Source organism: Chenopodium album, chromosome 27, assembly GCF_948465745.1.
Source record: "Chenopodium album chromosome 27, dcCheAlbu1.1, whole genome shotgun sequence".
NCBI classification, from domain to species: Eukaryota; Viridiplantae; Streptophyta; class Magnoliopsida; order Caryophyllales; family Amaranthaceae; genus Chenopodium; species Chenopodium album.
Genome location: NC_137860.1, coordinates 8,785,760 through 8,802,424, shown reverse-complemented (window position 1 = coordinate 8,802,424; position 16,665 = coordinate 8,785,760). Strand labels below are relative to the sequence as shown.

Below are 16,665 nucleotides of genomic sequence, written 5' to 3'. Positions count from 1 at the left end.
TTTCTTTCATTAATGTGAAAATAGGTGCAACTTCAAAATAATTTCTTCTTATTATTTTACATCTTGATTGTCTAGGTGATTATCATTGAGTAGAAAATTCAAATAACAAAGTTTTATCTTAAAATTCAATTAAAAAAACCCGATCGCAAGGGCACAAAACTCTAGTAACTAATATATAAAGCTAAATTTATAGTCATGCGACGAGACAACGACACTTGGCGTTCCAACTTTTCGCCAAATGTCGTGCCACGTAAGATAGAGTTATATATAATTTAATTTGTAGGATAAAAAAGTTAGTTTAGAAATCTATTTTCAATCAAATTTGGATAAAATTGGAAATTTAGAGTTTTAATTTCGATAAAATACAAATTTTTCATATGTACAAATTGAATTTTAATTTTATTCAAAAAATAATTAGATTATAACTCTCATAAATTATCATATAAATTTATTTTTTTGTATCTTAATATTATTTTGGAGCGAAGGAATTAGTTCAAAATGTATCACATCCATTATTTATAATATATTCTAATCAATTAAAATAATATACTTCACAATTTAATATAATTTCATTACTGTGTGAAGACCTGTCAATTGAGTCGGGTCACGAGTCATTTCGGACAGGGTCATTATTTCAAGTTACTGGTCAATAAATGTTTTCACCAATATTATTATTACTAGGTTAGAACCCGTGCGATGCACGATTTATATAAAACCTATTTTTAATAAAAATAAATCACTATTGTACATGCATGAATATAAATAAGAATTACGTAGATTTTGTAATTTTAATTTTTTTTTTATTTTCATCAAAATTATGATAAGATCAACATTGTCTAATTCATAATGTAATGTAGAATGTCATATATTAGTGTGCTATTCAAAATTGTTTAAATTTCCAACGATAAACTGATAGGTTTTAGTTATGGTTCTAATATTTAATTTTCAAAAATGAAAAATATGATAGCCAAAAAAAAAAAAGATGACATCATCATTGCATTTAGGCGGAAAATTTTTATTGAGAGAGGGATACGTGTGCAATGATGACGTCAGCAACTTCTGTTTTAGTAATAGTTAATAGATTAGTCATTATATGCCTACTACATAGTTTAAATCGTCACAAAAACACATCAATTCCTAACTAATTTTGTATCGATGATATGTTTTAAAATTTGACATATAGATTAAAAATTTATCTTAAAATTCAATAAATAACCCGGATATCGCACGGGCACAAAACTATTTAATAATATTACTAATCATTGATATTATAAAGTGATTATGAAGTAAAATAAGAGTTTAGATTTTGAAAAAGTAGATTTAAGTAGGAAAAAAAAACAAATAATTGCTTATCGGATTGGTTCGGATAACCGTTAATTTTAAAATAATACCCAACAACCATACCCGATAACAAATTATCGAAACGGGTTCCCGAACCATTATAGTTATTGAATCGGGTACCCTAATTTTCGAAACAGTAGTTACGGAACAAGTTTTCGGTTTTTCGGAAAATTTTGCTCGGCCATAAAAAGAGGTTCTAAAATTCCTTATCTCTAACAATTTTCCATGGCTCTTTTTCAAAGAATAATACCCGTAGCTTTTATTTGATTAATTATGTGGTTATAAAATCATTGACGAATATCATTTTATCAACATAATAAAGAAATTATAAAGTTTTTAAAGTGTTTTTATAAACAATAAATAAATAAAGTTCGCAACTTGCTCAAATGCTCAGCTGAATCTTCCGCCTGTCTCTCGTGCTCGAAAAAATCTTTTATAAATTTTATTTATTTTTTGCTGGAAAAATCTACGATTTTTATTAGGGTTAGTTTTGGAGCTTCTGATTTGGACGGCGGAAATTAAAGTACTACGTAAAGAAATTAAAAAAAAAAAAAATAATGAGAAAATACCAAAAAAAAAAAGAAAAAAAAAAAACGCATGAAAATTTGGAATAAATCTGCTTTTCGTCATTTCTCCGCAAAGTTGAGAACACCCTTTTTCTCTCTGCCTCTTCTTCCTTTCTCTCTTTTCATTGGACAAAAATCTGGCTATCAACAGGTTTTATTCTTGTATTTTTTCTCCAGTTATTCAATTTTTGTTATTAATTTGTAGTTGAATTTGTTATTAATATATGATGATTGTTTAATTTATTGTTCAATTAATTTCCAAGATTATATGGTTTGATCGATTTTTGGAGGTTGATTTTCTTTCATTAATTTTGATATAATTCTTCTTTGCTTTTGTTATAAACGATTAAAAGTATATGTTTTAATATATTTTTAAATTGAATGTTAAAGAAATGGGTTTTATTTATTTGATATATTTGATATATATGATGTATGTAAATGTAATATGTGTTTAATCTTTCGAATTCTTGGTTACTTATAATGGGATGTTATTAGTTTTTGCCAAGGTAATTGCTAATTGAATTATTATTGGAGATTACTAAGTTTGTTTTGTATTTCAGTATGTTTGAAATATTGCTGATTCCTACTCAGGAAGTCATGTTGGTAAAAGAAAACTTGTAATTGTATTGTTAATTTAACCAGAATTCGGATTGAACATAGTCGCGTTTTGGATTCAACTTGGGCATTGTTCTGAATTTGACTTAGGCTGTGTTTTGGTTTTGATTTAGACCATGTTTTGGCCTCGGTCACGAACTTCTACCATTAAGGGTTGTTTTTATCCTTACATGATTATTAATATTTGCTATTAAGTGTGAGAATGAGTGGTTATGAGAATTAAAGGAGTGAAATTAGATAGTTGGTAATGGTGAGAGATGAATTATCTTGACAATCATATGACTTTTTGTATATATAGCTATAGACAAGATCAATGCTAGTCCTATGATTTATTACATTGTAGAAATTGAAGCATCATATGCTGCAGAAAATAATAACTGGGTCATTGGTGTGAACATTGAAAGAATTATGATTTTGGAGGATGGGGAATTTGTCAAGTTGGGGTGGTGTTTTGTAAGCGTTTTACATGGGTGAGGTTTTGGTGTCAACTTGTCACAGAGTTTAGGTTAGATACTTGGATGAACACCATCACCTTATAAATTCTTTTATAACCAAGGAAAGGAGACTTAAAATACATTTGGTGTGCATATTTTATTAGCCCTGTTGAAAATTTGCAAAAGTGAATGCTTCATGTCAACCTATCCTAAACATTTCTAAATTCTAATCTATAACTAAGAATTTGAATATCTGAAACATAAATTCATTTAAACCTGGAATTCCTTAAAATCAATGGTATGGTGATGGTCATAGTTGAAGTGGATAACCTGGAATTATATACTTATATGCATACGGAGTTAATGTATAACATTCAAAGGTTAATTTGTTGAAATTTTTAAAATATTTAACATAATTACACATTTTATTATCCTCTGGTGTGTCGTTTCAGCTCTCTTTTTTCTGTGTAACCTTGCTCTTAGACTTTGCTACAATCCAATTCTGATACGTTATCAATTTGATAACTATGTATGAATCAAAGGAGGATAGTCGATTTAAATAATGATATATGAGTGATAGATAACAAGGATTAGTTGATTCATCAAAAGATGTTATGGTCCTTTGTGTTTACCTGAACCTAAATCCACTCTGAATTGACCCATGATTGACAAGTTAAATTACAATACTGAATACAGATTAGTGATGGTGAATGTAGTATTTCATGCTCTCTGTCAATCTTAGAATATATACAATGTTTGCTCTTTTGCTGTGTCATGTCTCTCAGAAGTAGTTATGAATCTGAGAAATCTAATTGTATTGATCGCATCAATTGCCTGTAGGCTTTGCGTATTGTATCATCGTTTAAGGTTTTATTGATTTATTTATTTTTTTGTTTATGTTTTGATATTATGTCATTGACTCATTTATAGTAGATGATGGCTTCTTAAGAGGAAAAGTGCTGAGGCTACTTAGACAATAAAGGCTGATATTACTTTAATATGGAGAAATGTATAAGAGAAAAGTAAAATTACATAGAACTCAACTGTTCAATTTCAATGTTTTCATTTAGGTATCTGCTCATCAACAATCTGTCTGTTGTACTTGCTTGGGATTCAGCTTTCTGGCTTAGCAAAGATTTTCAATCACTCTGGCAGCTGCAACCCAGTCAAAGCTTTCTCGCACCACCAAGCGGGTGTGGGGTACTAATGATCGTGTGATTGTACTCTGTGTTTTGCAAAGATCAAGGTCATCTCATATATGGAGATTGTGTCGTACTTCTGAGGGTTTATCTGTTGATTATGGCTAAAGTTACCACCTGTTAAGTCTTTGAATTATGCTAGTGGGGTATTTGGAGTAATTTTGAATTTGACTATGTAAATAAGTTGGTCATTCTTAGCTCTCTGTGGTAATTTGATTGATTGTTCAGTAAATCTCTGCTCAGTGTTGCAAACCTGTTAGTGTATAATGGGTCGCTTCTCGTGCTTCTATGGTCACACTCCCGGTCAAAAGCAGAAGGTTAGTATTGAAGTTTTTGGAAAAGTTTTTGGTATTAAACTTGAAGTTGTTATGAATAATCTATGCTTCATTCTTATAACTGTCCATGTCTTTTTATTTTTATTTTTGGTGTTTTTCAGAAATCAGCCCAACCTTCATTTGAAGCAATGGTCAAGACGCTGCAACTTGGTTCTCAAAATAATGCATCAGCGCACTCTGTCAATCCTTTAACCATGCATGAATTTCATATAGGGAAAAGTGAGGCTAGCGAAACTGAGCATCTTACATTGGCCTCACGTAGTTGGAAATCTGGAGAAGTAAAATGTGATTATGATGCTGTGAGTAATGCAGACTCTATGCACTTTCAGACAGGGAATATTAGAAGAAGTCTCTCTGTTGGTTGTGAATTGGAAAAAGAAAGAATCTTTGGTGTCAGTAATGTTGATGACTGCAATGATCAGGAGTTTTCTTTTGAAGGGTCACATGATTGTGATGAGGTTGTTGATGTATCACCTACAAATGATGCCCGGAGTCAACGGATCTCCTCTCCTGATCAAAATCATGAAACTCCTCGTACACTGTGCCCTGATATTAGCTCTGATATTGGAAACCAAGAGTTAGTCTTAGCTGTTTATAACCCTCAATATTTGAATAAGGAAGGTCTTGAAGACTCTCATCGCTCATTGCATATGGGGGCTCCTGATGGTTCTTGTCAGAATTCACCTACTCAATCCTGCATTTCTAAATCGTACTCTATGCCAAATTTTGGGTCCATGTCTCCAACTTCTCCTGGTCTTTCTGCCTGTGTCATGTTGACGTCTCGTAATAGATCTTTTGAGGATCTTAAAAAGCTCTCTATCAACAGTGAAAATGTTTCAGCTCATAATGCAGAGATTGTTGGACTATGCAAGGATGATAATTTGTACTGTCCTGAGAAATTTGATGGAGAAAATGCTGTTTTAAATGGTTATGACTCTTATAATTATGGTTGTTCAAGCAAAGACTGGATAGTCCCAATGCCAGATGAAATTGGTGCAATGGGACATGGCCAGAGCAACTCTTCATCTGATCCCTGGGGTGACTTTGCGAACAGGGAATTTAAGACTAAACTCATTGAGGATTGGGTTATTGATCTTCAGCACTGCAGCCCCATAGAAGAGACCAATGAAGTGGCTGATTCTGGTAATGAGGTAAAAAGAAGATCTGCATTCTTGGATGGTCTGGATAAAGTGGATATGAATCTATACCCAGGCATGGAGGCAGCAAAAAGATACATATCTTCTCTGAATGCCACAACGACCACTGCACAGCTGGCCAATCATGGTTTGGTTGTAATCCCACTTCTCAGTGCATTTGTTGGCTTAAAGGTTCTAAATCTATCTGGGAATTCTATAGGTTGGTGAGGCACAATTGCTGCGTTCTACTTTAATAATCAGTATCTTTTCCAAGTTTAGCTTTTTTGTGTTGAGCTGTACTTTGCTTTGTTTTTTACTACCTCTTTGCTTCTGGTTTCATTCTTCCTTTGCTATGTTTATTTAAGTGATTTTGGATGCTTTTTTTGCAGTGAGAATTACTGCCGGTGCTCTTCCTCGAGGATTGCATATGTTGAACTTGTCCAAGAACAAGATATCGACCATTGAAGGTTTAAGAGAGCTTACAAGACTTCGCATATTAGACCTGAGTTACAATAAAATATCCAGAATTGGACATGGTAAGTTTCTACTTAGCATGTGGCTTCTTATAAATGTCTTCTTACCTTTTTCTGCAAAGTTGCTTCTTATGAACCAGATATCGACCACTGAGAAGGTTAGATTAAGCATTTTTATAAACAAATCACTGAAACTATGTTTTGTTCTGTTGGAGAAAGAGGGGGGGGGGGGGGGGGTGGCTTGCATTGGTGGAGAGGTCTGTTGGCTCATTTTTGTTTCAATTGAGTAACAAATGGCAAAAAGCTATAGATGTAATAGAAGTTAGTTTACCATTATTGTGAAAAGGTACGTTGGGGTATGCCAAAAATTGCTTTTCAAGTAGCAAGGTTGGCTTTTGTAGCATTCCCAAACCCATTCTTGAATAAGGCTTGTTTGTTTGCATGAAGTGGGAATGTGATTAGTTGTTGGCAGTGTTACAATCCTGAAGTAGAATTTTATTTCGTAACTTGTTGAAAGTAATTTGATTTCATTAACATTTGATAAAACAAAGAATATAGGTAAGCAATGTAGGGGAAAGGAAAGTAAAACAATTAGATTTACTATGTTGTTTGTTTAAAGAGATAAGGGAAATAATAAAGATAATGATAATGATAACCTTTGCATCAGAACACGACCTCTGCCTCACTCTTGCACCACCGCATCTCATCGGAGCACCCCCTCTATCTCTTTTGCTCTCTTAGATCTAGATTTTTTTAAGGGTGGGGTAGGTGGATTAGATTTTACGGGGGTGGGTGGGTTTTCGGGTGGGTGGGGGTGTATTTAGGTGGGTATCAATGGGTTTTCAAGTTGGTAGAGTGGGGTGGGGTGGATGTTCTAGGGTGGTGGTGGGTTTTTGGGTTGACTCTTGGATGGATTTTGTGGCTTATGGGTAGCGAAGTGGTGGCGATTAGGGTGGCAGTGGTGTGGTGTGATGGTGGCTAAGAAAAAAGAATCTAAATACCTAGGGGGAATCAGATAATCAACCTAGAAGACTTTGGGGGAATAGAAGGGAAAGGGAATGACCAATATTTCAACACAAACTTCTAACAAAGGGAATCAACCCTCTTGATTTCCTTACACTTTCTTAAATACCCCGTACCAAACGCCACCTTAATTTGTTTGTTAACTATCAAGAAGGCAAGATATTTATCGTAAACCTAGAAGGTGATGGTGACACCAGATAACCAAATCATCTACAGCCGTGGGGATGGGGCTTGAGAGGGGTGGGGCCGGGGGGGGGGGGGTGCGGACTTGTTTGTAAGCAGAGTTTTATTTGGTAGGCATGCAAAGTTCGCTTTTCCAAATACCTTATCTTGATTGGAGTTTTCTTTCCCAAGAATGGAATGGCCTTCGACTTTTGTATCTTCTTCCATTTTTTGTTTATGCTCCAGCGCTATTTTGATTTCTCATTCTTTCCTAGTTATAATGTTGTGATTGAAGTAAATGACGAATTTTTTATTTACGTGTATGTCTTTGGAAGAAAATTTCCTAATGGGTATATAATTTTCCGCGCTCATGATGTTATGATCTATGTTACTTTGACTCGGATGAAGTGTCCAAGTATCGGACTCGCCCATTTTCTTGAAAAAAATTGTGTTTAGTTAAAAATGAAATGTCCAAGTGTCGGTGTCGGTGTCCGACACGAGTCGTGTCGACACGGACACGTGAGGTAAACGAAAGAGTCCGAGTAACATAGGTTATGATATCATTTCTGCCTTTCTGGATGTCTGGTATTTATTGTTTCTGTTTTCCCTTGCAAAAACTTATAGTGCTATTCATGTGCACGTTGTTGTGGTCTGGTTTTGAAGGTCTTGCATCATGCTCCACTTTGAAGGAATTATACTTAGCTGGAAATAAAATCAGTGAGGTGGAAGGTCTACACAGGCTTTTAAAGTTAACTGTTCTTGATTTGCGGTTCAACAAGATTGCTACTTCCAAAGGTCTAGGACAACTTGCTGCTAACTACAATTCCTTGCAAGCTATCAGTTTGGAAGGAAATCCTGCCCAGAAAAATGTCGGGGATGAGCAACTGAAGAAGTATCTACAGGGCCTGCTTCCCTATCTCGCTTACTACAACCGGCTGAATATAAAATCTAGCACACTGAAAGATTCCTCAGATAGGTCTGTTCGACTGGGTATTTCTGATCGGGGACTTAGATCTGATCACAAGTCTTCCTCACGTCGTGGAAGTGGCGCTCCAAAGCGATCAACTCATTCATCTACACATGGGCAGAAGGGTCAATCATCAGACTCTCTGAGGCAATCTAAAGGGAAACATGTGCTGGTTCCACCAAGTGGGGCAAAACCGAGTCACCGCCATAATAATATTGACATTTCCAACAAGCTTCAAAGTTTGAGATCTGGTCTCTCACTCCACAAAAGTCGAAGTGAGGGCACTCTCGCTGTACTTTAAGTTCCTCTTCTGCTTATCAAACCTACCAGGAGTAAGGTCCCTTCTATTCTTTTGCATGGAATTATATTTGTGGTTTTGCTGGTTTGTGATATTTTTTTTCTAGTTACTCAAGTTGTCATATTATGCTGGTGCAAGAGCATTATGAAGCTGGTGCTCTTCTGAAATTTGCTACAATCATAAAACTTTCTAGCCATTTTTTTAGCTATATATAGTCCTTATTTTTACCGTTTGATTGCGGCCATTGTGATGGAGTATGAATCGGATGCTATAACTGTCAGAACATTTATATGCTTGGTTTTTGCATGAAGTTGGAATTTTTCTCATTACAGTTAACTTCTAGCAAAAAAATTTAGTAGTTTCTCTTTGCACATAACCAAAGATATGCAAGTAGCTTTTTAACCCATGAAGTGAGCCGCTGAAGTATTTATACTAATGGTAAGTAATTGCAATGAGTAAAGTTCATACTATGAACAAGTATTTAACTTCAAAAGGGGTCTAGTGCAACAGGTGGGTGTGCAGTGTGCTTGCATGTACCCAAATCCAGCCATCAGTCTCATTTTCACTTGTAAATTCGATGCCCTGAAAGTATGAATCAATTTAGTTTTTTATCAAACGGTACTCGGTTGTTGCACATAATCTTAAACGGATGTTGTATTATTGTCAAAATTATGCATTACGGTCTTACGGAGTAACAAGTTTGTCAGTCAAACAATTTTAGGCTATAATTAAGGAACCGAATAAGATCCCATCATATCAAAATACTTGCCACAATTTGAGGGGTCTAATTCTATTTGACAACTATATTCCCAAAATCTTCTTTTACAATTCTTTCTTTTCATTTGAGGAAAGTCCTAATGTCTAATAATTAGACATTAAAAACAATACCTAACAACCTTTGATACTAGAAGTCCTAATAGTACTGAAGAGTTATTTATTTTTATTATTTTTTTAAGGATGCTAGTTTCCAATAGACTCGAGGTTACGGTCCTTTTTGGTTGGGAGGAAAAGAAAAGAAAGGAAAGGAAAGGAAAAATATAGATTCCTATGTTTGATTTTAAAAATTATATAGGATTTGATAGGAAATGAAAGGAAATGGATAAAAAGCTCCCTTTACAAAATATTTTCTTTCCTTTCCTCCCAAAGTTGGAGGAATTTAGGAGGAAAGAAAAAATTTAAATCTATTAAACTTAAAATTAGTTTTCCCTTCCCTTTTCTTCCTTTACTAATGTCATATCAAACAATAGATTCCTCTCAATTCCCTTCTTTTAGTAATATCATACCAAATATTAGATGATATAGTTTAATTTATTTCCCTTATCTTCCTTTCTTTTTTTTTTCCCCTTTCTTTCCTTTACTAATATGAATCAAACAAAGTCTACAAGAAAAACAAGAAGAGAGTTTAGCTCTCTTTACTAAACTAACATAAGAACTATACCGGGGAGAGGGTATACAACTTTCATAACTTGTTGGACGATATGAATACGGAAAATGACTAATCCAATCATAAACGCTAGCCACAAGGTGCTCTGAGCTTGTTCCTTTACACCTTTTGGACCTGTAAAAACGAAACTTGAATATATTTTACCTTTCTGGTTCTTTGCCGTTGACTTGTGAGAATTCCCATGCTTCCTTGTCTTGATAGAGACATGTAAAAACGAAACTTGAATATATTTTACCTTTCTGGCTCTTCGCTGTTGACTTGTGAGAATTCCCATGCTTCCTTGTCTTGATAGAGAACATGCAGGTAAATGGTGAAGGATAAGATTGCACTTAGTCAGGTTCAAGAATCATAAGGTCATCTTCATTAGAGTCTACGGATTCCACTTCAGCAATGTTAGTGATAAGAGAGTCTCTCTCGTAGGAACTTCACTCCCCTCCTCTAAACATGAACCTTCATCCCAATTTCCAGTTAGACATGGAGAAATAGTCTCATCTTTCTTCTCAATAGCAGTATTGCTAGGCTTTTCACGCCCATCGATATGGTTGATCGCTTCATACTCAGGAGAGACTTGACCTTTTTCTTACGGATCTTTTTGTCGCGTCTCCTCCCAACTTGACTCACCTTCCTAGTAGGCATGGACAAGGTTTTTGGACATGTAGGGCCCTTTGCCTTGTAAATTTGTCTATTCTGTGTAATCTTGTCCTTCATTTGAATAATCATCGATGAGTTAGTAGAATTGTTGAAGAGACTCAATGTCTTCCCTTGCGAGAGTTTTGAGAAAGACAAACCAGAGATCTTTAGGGACCGACTTCTATGCATTCTATTGGAGAAAACATGGGTTTTCCCCTATTCCTTGTCCTTGGCATGTCTTGATTGCTGATTGTCAAGGGTGTTGCTGATTACCGGGTCTCAAAATATGACAACGAATTTGAAAATTTTTTCACTTCCAGGCCTAAACAAGATTCGTGTCCTAAAGTAATATTTCGACTCTGATTAAACATATCGGGTATCATGAAATTATTAGGAGATACAACGAAGACAACTACAATAGTGTGTAGTATATTTGTAGTCACATGTAAAACAAAACTTGGTAAATTATGATGATGATAATAACAAGTTGCATAAAGAATTCAAAGAAAGTAATCTGATATATTTTCTTCTAGTCAATTTCATCATATGTGTGAACACATATATATAGAAGCAATTATATAGGCCAATCAATGCAAGAAAACTGTCGATAACCGTCATTCTCAAATTGAACACTCCGCGCCCGACTGGGCAGATCAAATTTCTAGAAATCGAAGTCTCTCACGCCCAACTGGGCGGTGGTGGCCCTATCGAGTGGTGAAGCCACAAATTCCTTAAAGCTCTCTCGAACCCTATAAGTCGATCAAACCCAGAAACTGGGCAGCAACTTCGCGAAATTCCTTCACTGCTCGTGCCCGGTAGGGCGACGACTGCCTGGTCGAGCGACAGAGCAGCGTCATAAGTCAACCCTCGCGCCCGGTCCGGGGAGAACCACCCAAATCGGGCGGCTGACCGGGCGGTGGAATAGGTTGCTTGAATTATTCTTCTTTATAGAGTTTTTGCCTTTGGTTGAGTTAATTGCTTCAAACTTATTTGTTTAATCAATATGCAACACCATAACCTAAGTATTTAATTAAACAACATGAAAATAGTCTACAATACTCTAAAATATTCAACATTCCTCCCCATTTAAGTATACATCTAGACTCGTTGTATAACATCATCATCATAAAAGACAATCTTGTGCATAAATGAAAGTGTACAAAGACTTGAACTCCCACTTAGTACAATACACATTCTAAGAATCCGTATCCATTCGGTGTTGCAAAATGATTGAACCAAAAGTAATACATATTGAATTCATGAAGATATTACACACACAAGATAAATTACTTGATTACATTTATAATCGACACGTAAAGCCACGTGTCCCTATCTTTTCGTAAGTACTTCAAAACTATGCCCATGAAGCGGCTAAACTTCGTACTTAGGCAGACTTCCAAACATGCTCCTGTGACCAAAGCACTATATCAGGAATTCTATTAAGTTTAAAAACAACCTCTTTTCATCACAGTAAACCGAAAATTTACCTTGGATTATTAAACAAGTTTCCAATTACAAAATAAGAAAGTTAATCATATTGAACTTAAGACCCAACGTCTTATTGGGCATTAAGTTAAGACTCCCTCATTGGTAATTAATTAGGGCTCCAATCCCAAATTAATTGCCATCCTATTTTTCACATTTCTAGCCAATGCCTTGGTGAAACAATCGGCTAGATTGAAAATTGTTCGAACATAATCAATAGTGATCACACTATTCTTGATAAGCCCTTAGATGTAGCTATGTTGCACTCTAATATGCCTTGACTTACCATTATACACTTAGCTATATGCTTTAGCTAAAGTAGCATTATTATCGCAATGTAGCACAATTAGCGATATTGGCTTTTGCAATAAAGGTATCTCATGCATTAAATCCCTTAACCATTCTACTTCTTTATTAGCGAAATGTAATGTAAGAAACTCCGATGTCATTGTAAAATCAGCAATGCAAGTTTGCTTTTTAGATGCCCACGAAATGACACCTCCCTCATATAGGAATACCCATCCACTTGTGAATGAATGATCTCTATTTGAGATCCAACTTGCATCCGAAAAACCTTCAATTCAACAACCGAAGGGTATCCACTATAAAACAAACCATAATCCATGGTTTTCTTCAAGTACTTCAACAAACGATGAATCGCTTGCCAATGGAGCATACTAAGATTACTAGTGAACCTACTTAATTGACTAACCGCATAAGCAATATCCAGCTTAGTACTTGTCATGGAATACATCAAACATCCTATAACTATAGCATATTCCAGTTGTGAAACTGCATTATCTTCATTAGGTACCTACTTTATGCTAGAATCCATAGGTATTGAATAAAGAAAGGTCGAACTTTCACTAACATTGAACTTCTTGAGCACATTCTCAATGTAATGAGATTGCAACAAGATTAACTTCCCTTTTTTCTCTTTATTCTTATGCCCAAGATGACATCCACCTCTCCCATGTCTTTCATTGAAAGCTAAGAACTAAGGAAGGATTTTGTCATCATCTCAACTTTTGACAAATCCGTTCCCAAGATCAATATGTCATCTACATATAAACAAATTATGACACCTTGACCGTTGTCATCAAATTTGCTATACACACATTTATCAGAATTCAAGTTAAATCCATTAGACAACACAACCTCATCAAACTTTTGATGCCATTGCTTAGGTGCCTAATTTAGCCCATATAGTGATTTAATTAACTTGCAAACTTTTGCCTCTTGGCCCTCCACAACAAACTCTTCCGGTTACCGCATATAAACCTCTTCTTCCAAATCTCCTTTCAAGAATGCAGTCTTGACATCCATTTGATGGATCACTAAATTCTTAATTTCCACAAGTGCAATTAACAATCTAATAGTTGAGATTCTAGCTACCGGTGCTTATGTATCAAAATAACCAATACCAGGTCTTTGTTCAAAACGTTGTGCCACTAACCGGGCCTTGAACTTTTCTACAGTTCCATCAATCCTGAATTTTTTTTTGAAGATCCACTTGAACCCTATTGGTTTAAAATTAGATGGTAAATTAGCTAACACCTAAGTGTTGTTTCCCATGACGGAATCCATCTCATCATTAATAGCTTCCTTCCAAAATAGAGCATCCCGAGACTTCATAGCCTATTCATATGTTAAAGGATCATCTTCCATATTAAAAATGTATAGATGTTGTATTGAAACTTCATCCCTGATCCTTCAACCAAATACACATGAAAATCCCGGCCAAAAGATTTTTCTTTTTTTGGCCTCTTACTTCTCCTTAGTTGTGATGATGATGCATATACCTCCTCTAAATGACTTTGGTCATCCACCTCTTGATCAATGAAACCATGATCAAAACTTTGAGCATTGGTATTTGGAGTTATATCCTTAGGTCTAGGAATTGAAGAAAATCGATTTTCATCAAACAATGCATCCCTTGACTCAATGGTGGTGTGAACCGACCAAAAGTCATTTTTCTCTATTACATAGAAACCATAATATTTGCTATGTTCCGCATATCCTATAAAAATGCATTCAACTCCTCTTTCACCTAACTTTTACGTTTAGGTTGTGGAACTTTTACAATTGCCCTACAACCCCAAACTTTGAGATGACTCAAATTTGGTTTCCTTTTATAACATATCTCAAATGGGGTAATATCTTTCCCTTTCATGGGAACATGATTTAACACGTAACAAACCGTTAAAACGACTTCACCCCAAAATCCATCACTTAAACCTGAATATGATAACATATAATTAACCATTTCTTCTAGTGTCCTATTCTTTCTTTCCGCAACACCATTTTGTTGTGGTGTATATGCCGCGGTAATTTCATGTACTAAACCTAAATATGGGAAATAACTTGGGTTATAGTATTCACCTCCTTTATCGGTTCTTAGCTTTTTAATTTTTCTATTAGTTTGCAATTCTACTTCCCTTTTGTAGATTTTAAATTTGTTTGGGACTTCATCTTTAATGAATAACAAAGTAACATAAGAAAACCTTGAAAATCATCAATTAATGTCACCAAAATTTCTTATTCCCTAAAGAAGGTGTGCTGTGAAAATCACACAAGTCACTATGCACTAAATCAAGCAATGAAGTATTTTTCTTAACAACTTTAGGAAATGGATTTCTTGTGATTTTGGTTAACATGCATGTCTTACACTTCTCTATTTTTGGATCAAATATGGGTATCAAATCATGCTTAGACATAAAATACAATTATTTTTATAATTAACATGACCAAGTTGCAAATTCCATAGAGAAGAATTGTCATTAACAACATGCATAACATCATTCAAATTATTGCAAATACTTAGCTTAAACATACCGTTACACAAATATCCAAGTCCTACAAATTGACCTCCTTTAGACAAAATAAATTTATCCGACTCAAAACCATTTTAAAACCTAATCAATTCAAGATCACAACTGATACAAGATTTCTCCTAAGTTCGGGAGCATACACACATCTCTTAAAATAAAAGATTTTCCCGAATTAAAGACTAGGTCCGCTTGTCCCTTGCCAAGCACCTTAGCTATAAAGTCATTGCCCATATAGAGAATTTCTCCATCATCAATCTCCAAGAAGGTCTTGAACAATGATCTATCCTTGCATACATGCCTTGATGCGCCCAGATTGTGCAATCCTTCTTAAAATATCCGGGTTTTCCACAAACCCAACACGCACGTGATTTTGTACCATCACCACTTAACTTAGGATTCTTGCCCTTATTTTTGTATGAGTCATTTCCTCTCTTCCTCTCATTTGGCTTGGCATCCTCCACCACATTTACCGCAGTGTAACTAGGATTAGCACCCTTATGTCCCTCTTGCAACCGGATTTCTTCCTTAATCCGAATGTGAGAGGCCAAACCTGCAAGATTTACATCATCCTTTCTATGCTTTAAACGATTTTCAAAGTCTTTATGAGAGGAAGGCAATTTGTCTATTATAGATGACACTATAAAGGTTTCATTAAGATTTATGTCATGTTGCCTAAGACTTCCTAATATTCTTTGAACCTCATGAAACTATTCCATAATGGGCCTACTATCAAGAAACTTATAATTGTTAAATTTACTAACAAGTAATTTCTTGCTAGAAGCATCTTCAACCATATATTTAGCCTCTAATTCATCCAAAGAGACTTAGCAAAATCATTTAACTGATAAACATCAAAGAGTTCATTATACATACCATTTAGGATGTGACCACAAAAATGTAATTGTCATTCTCCCGCTTGTTGTGTTTCCTAGTATCATCTAATGATTCATTCTCCTCCCTGTAGGCTTCGGAGTTGAGAGAACATAAGCCACTCTAAACGTCGCTAAGAGGAAGTGCATCTTTTTCTGCCATCTTTGAAAATCAACTCTTTCAAATTTGTCCAACTTCTGAAAGTTTGACATCAATTATTTCACCGTTGCCATCTTTGCAGGATGAATTAGAGGCTAAATATATGGCCGAAGATAGGGCTGTACACCGGTTCAAAACCGGATCGGACCTGGACCGGACCTGAATCTCTATTTTTTGAGGACTGGGGACCAGACCTGGAAAAACAGGTCCAGTCCGGTTTTGGACCTGATTGGACCTGTTTTTTTTTTTTTTTTTTTTTTTTTTTTTTTTTTTTTTAACCTAAAAAATATCAATTTTAAAATAAAAAAATACATGTTAACCAAATTCAACAGCTTTATATTGATGTTTAATACTACTATTAATTTCAGTTTCAGATTAATTTTAAATTCAACCTAGAAATTAAAACAAAAAATAAATGAAAAAAAGAATAGGAAGCAGTTAGCAGAGCACCGCAGCAGGAACTTTAAGCCTAGATATTGTGATTGTTGGGTCGCCGGATCACGCATTCGTGGTCGCGAATCTCGCAATCGATAGAGCCATGCGTTCTGGTGGTTGCGGTCGTTGGAGTCGGTGGCCATGGTCTCTTCAATCGCGTGATCTGGTTGCCGTGGAGTTTGCGCGCGGTGGCTGATGCAACATGCAGGGGGGTTTTGTGGTGGGCGCCTAGTGTGGTGGTTGCCTGAGGGGAGCGTGCAGC

General features: G+C 35.3%; 1 protein-coding gene across 1 annotated transcript; it reads left to right on the top strand.

Moving 5' to 3' along the window:
• Window positions 1-1,742: 1,742 nt before the first annotated feature.
• Window positions 1,743-8,784, top strand: LOC145619123 (uncharacterized). Its single transcript, XM_081673724.1, has 5 exons — window positions 1,743-2,058; window positions 4,027-4,472; window positions 4,592-5,846; window positions 6,016-6,162; window positions 7,948-8,784. Exons 2-5 carry the CDS (start codon window positions 4,422-4,424, stop codon window positions 8,550-8,552), a joined length of 2,058 nt encoding a protein of 685 aa, XP_081529850.1. The 5' UTR covers window positions 1,743-2,058; window positions 4,027-4,421; the 3' UTR covers window positions 8,553-8,784.
• The last annotated feature ends 7,881 nt before the right edge of the window (window positions 8,785-16,665 follow it).

Excerpts from the sequence above, each read along its gene's own strand:
- LOC145619123 (XM_081673724.1), top strand. The coding sequence starts at position 4,422 with ATGGGTCGCTTCTCGTGCTTCTATGGTCACACTCCCGGTCAAAAGCAG. Across the intron at positions 5,847-6,015 it reads TCTATCTGGGAATTCTATAG|TGAGAATTACTGCCGGTGCT; the intron begins GTTGGTGAGGCA and ends CTTTTTTTGCAG. Across the intron at positions 6,163-7,947 it reads AATATCCAGAATTGGACATG|GTCTTGCATCATGCTCCACT; the intron begins GTAAGTTTCTAC and ends CTGGTTTTGAAG.